This window comes from Corvus brachyrhynchos, unplaced genomic scaffold (assembly GCF_000691975.1).
Source record: "Corvus brachyrhynchos isolate BGI_N302 unplaced genomic scaffold, ASM69197v1 scaffold67, whole genome shotgun sequence".
NCBI classification, from domain to species: Eukaryota; Metazoa; Chordata; class Aves; order Passeriformes; family Corvidae; genus Corvus; species Corvus brachyrhynchos.
The window spans coordinates 431,193-431,619 of record NW_008239114.1 but is presented as its reverse complement, the minus strand read 5'-3'; the positions used below and the strand labels follow the sequence as shown (position 1 = coordinate 431,619).

The 427-nt window shown below is 66.3% G+C and overlaps 1 protein-coding gene across 1 annotated transcript in view; it reads left to right on the top strand.

Annotated features, from left to right (window-relative positions):
• The window catches only part of ATXN7L2 (ataxin 7 like 2), a 4,515-nt gene that overhangs the window by 3,867 nt on the left and 221 nt on the right, over window positions 1–427 (top strand). Inside the window, exon 7 of the mRNA XM_017739801.1 lies at window positions 190–423. Within this exon, the coding sequence (XP_017595290.1) occupies window positions 190–423 (234 nt within the window). The remainder of the gene's footprint in view (window positions 1–189; window positions 424–427) is intronic.

Sequence of the window (427 nt, the reverse complement as noted above, 5' to 3'; positions counted from 1 at the left end):
TGAGGAATTGTGGGGTCCTGTCTCAGCCCCTCTGCACCTGAATTGGGAGGGGAGGTGGATGGAAATGGGGATTTGGGGGGGGGTGCCCATCTCACCTTTCCCCACCTGAATTGGGGGGGGCACATTGTAGGGATTAGGAGTGGGGATTTAGGGGGGGGTCTCATCTCACCGTGACCCCCCAGTATTGAGCATCCCCAAAACTTCCTCTCCGGTGCAGGGCCCGACTTTCCTCTGACAGTGACCCTGAGGATGCTCCGGCCACCTCTGGGGAGGGGGGCACAGGAGGCTTCCCCCCCCCCCTGCCCAAGGGGGGCAGCCGTGTGTCCAGCGAGGAGAGCGAGGAGGAGGGGGGCGAGGAGCCCCCCCGGACCCCAGTGCGCCCACCACGGCCTCAGGCGGTGAGTGAGGGGAGCCCAGGGAGGGGCGG